Raw genomic sequence first — 2,794 nt, 5'->3', positions numbered from 1 at the left:
TCTTTAGGATGGTTTTCGTGGAACAGCGTTCACGAATGTGAGGTTAGATTTGTTCCAGAGTTCTTCGATGGAAGGTATCCCTCTAAGAACCCTAGGGTTTACAAGTGCTACAGGAATGCCATCATTAGGCGATTTCGAGAAAACCCCACCAAGAAAATTACTTTCACTGAGGTCAGGAAGACCATTGTTGGTGATGTGGGGTCTATTCGGAGGATATTCGATTTCTTGGAAGCTTGGGGTTTGATCAATTACACCGGTTCTTCAAAGCCACAGTTGAAATGGGAAGAGAAGGAGAGCAAGTCGGCAACAGCCACATTGCAGGGTAGTGATGCTGCCGGCGGCAGCGGCACCAATGTTACAGTTTCCAAGTCAAAGCCCTGCAGTAACTGCAAGGGTGTTTGCAGCTTTGCTTGCTTTGCCTCTGATAAGGTACTTAGTGCATGTTTGGCACCCTATTCAGTGTTATATTGTCTATGGATATTCGGTGCTATTAATAAGATAGCTTTGTGTATCAGATAGGAATTCTTATAATTTAGCTTCTACTACCAGTCATTGGTTATCCTTGATGCTTACTGCTTGTGTAAAGCAACTGTATTTTCTTTTAGCAATTATATTGTAGATTTCTGTATTCTGCAATATACCATTTTAATGCTTCTTTGCATCTCTCAAAGTCATTTGCTTTACTTGGTAGTCATCATCACTTTAACTTATTAATATTTGAGAGCAGAAAATTACAGTACTGTTTGTAATCATTGTGTAGCGTGATGTGACACTTTGTGCGAGGTGCTATGTGCGGGGTAACTATAGGGATTCTTCGGAGTTTAAGAGGGTCGAGATCAGTGAAGAGGCGAAGACAGATTGGACAGATAAAGAGACTTTGCAACTTCTAGAAGCTATTATGCATTATGGTGATGACTGGAAGAAAGTAGCAGAGCATGTTGGCGGTAGAAGTGAGAGGGAATGTGTAACTCACTTTGTAAATTTGCCATTTGGTGAACAGTTTGATGGGCCTCCAGAATCTGCTGAGCTGGATACTGCATTAAGTTCGCAAAATCTTTCAAGACCAGCAAAACGGACGTGTCTTTCACCCCTGGATGATTCAAGTAACCCAATTATGGCTCAGGTAGCAACTCCCCGTTTGTTGGTTTGAAGAATGAATTCTTAAAATTTGAGATTAGCTAGTGCTAAAACAAATGTAACATGTGGTTTATTGATATTGTCCTCCTGCTTCGAGTTTAGTAAGTCATTAGGGGTTATTAACAGCCCAAAAGGTATGTCTCTGGAGATAAATAACATGGCATATGTCTTCTGGGCAATTTAATGCTAAGGGTGCGGTTTGAGGTATATGGCAATTTTAGCATAATCAGGTTACTGTCTTATCTACAACTCTTTTTTCTTCATTCGAAGATAGTTAAGTGAACATGTATTTTTCCTATATTTCTCATTGTTCTCTTTCTACATTTTTTTTTTTTTTGGTGTTCTAAAATGGTTAACATGTATTTTTTTGCTATGTTCCTCGTCCTTGCACTCCTATGTTGCACTTAAGCCAGTCAAATAAAGTTCATTATTATCTGTTTTGGTTCTCTACATTTGCTCTTGAGCAAATTTTTCTTTCTATTATTGATGGTTTTGCCTTTGCTTTTTATGTTGATGATATTTCATCAGGCTTATTTTCTCTCCACTTTGGTTGGAGTAGATGTTGCAGAAGTCGCAGCACGTGCTGCTTTAGCTGCTGTTTCTGCTCTCAGCGATGGAAAACTTAAAGAGTGCTTGAAACTATCCTCTGGTGCTGCCAAACAGCAAGGTATGAGCTATATCTATTGTGAGTTATGGATTAGACAGGAAACTAATGGTTATGCTCTACTATAACTGTAAAAATTCAAGTCTTTAAGCTCTGTTGGAATTTGCATTGGTTGATTTTCTTTAAGATTTCACTAGATGATCTAATACAATTATTTTACGTGTTTCAAAATTAGGGCAAAGAAAGGGATAGCTAATCTATTGGAACTCGTTACATATCTGTTCTGTTGGATCAGGCAGTGAATTTTAATTCCTCAGAAAAGGACAACTAATATATTGAAACTCCTTACTTATCTGTTCTATTAGATAAAGCAGTGAATTTTAATTCCTCTGAAAAATGTCTGTAGTGTCTGTTTACAGCTTAATAGTCCCTCTTCTTGGAAACTTTGTATTGGTCTTTGTATAATCTCACGACTGAGTACATAGTTTGTATTAAACTACTACTAGGCAAGAGGGGAAAAATAAAAATTGCGATCAATGCATGCACAGTGCATGTGCTGCTAAGAGTAAATGTTTTTAAATGAAAATTTTTATTATTAAATTTCTAAATAATGAAATCAACTCATTAATGCAACGTCATTGAGCAAAATGAAATGCTTATTTCCTATGAAAAATAAAAGAGAATATTATGTTGAGATTTCAATTCAAATAATGAACCCACTTGTGAACAACATGCTGAGACCGTTTATGTTTCAATATCACAGTCATCTCTGAAAGTTCAAATGGAAAGGAAACGCAAAATAGTTACTCCACATATTACTATATCTTACACACGAGTTTCGGAGGGATTATTTGGGGGGTGCACAAATTACCACAGATTATGAAACTATAAATTTTCTTTTGAATTAAAATAATTTGAGATCTCCATGCTGAACAATACTATAAATGTGAAAGATTAGTTGTATGATTTCATGTAGATATGCTTTTGATCAGATTGATTACAATGAAAGCCTTTTGTTCACGTTCTCAAAATATGTTAGAATTCTTAACAAGT

At 36.4% G+C, this 2,794-nt stretch overlaps 1 protein-coding gene across 1 annotated transcript; it reads left to right on the top strand.

Moving 5' to 3' along the window:
• Positions 1-3: 3 nt before the first annotated feature.
• Positions 4-1,942, top strand: LOC111374498 (SWI/SNF complex subunit SWI3B-like; the record flags this gene model as incomplete). The annotated part of the gene is made up of 3 exons (XM_022997170.1): positions 4-429; positions 761-1,123; positions 1,666-1,942. Coding segments are annotated over 3 exons (993 nt in total), but the record flags the coding sequence as incomplete, so codon positions are not given.
• Between the last annotated feature and the right edge of the window lie 852 nt (positions 1,943-2,794).

The sequence above is a fragment of the Olea europaea genome, unplaced genomic scaffold (genome assembly GCF_002742605.1).
Source record: "Olea europaea var. sylvestris unplaced genomic scaffold, O_europaea_v1 scaffold12580, whole genome shotgun sequence".
Classification (NCBI taxonomy): domain Eukaryota; kingdom Viridiplantae; phylum Streptophyta; class Magnoliopsida; order Lamiales; family Oleaceae; genus Olea; species Olea europaea.
Note: the sequence above shows the minus strand (reverse complement) of the source record. Positions and strands in the feature narration are given on the sequence as shown.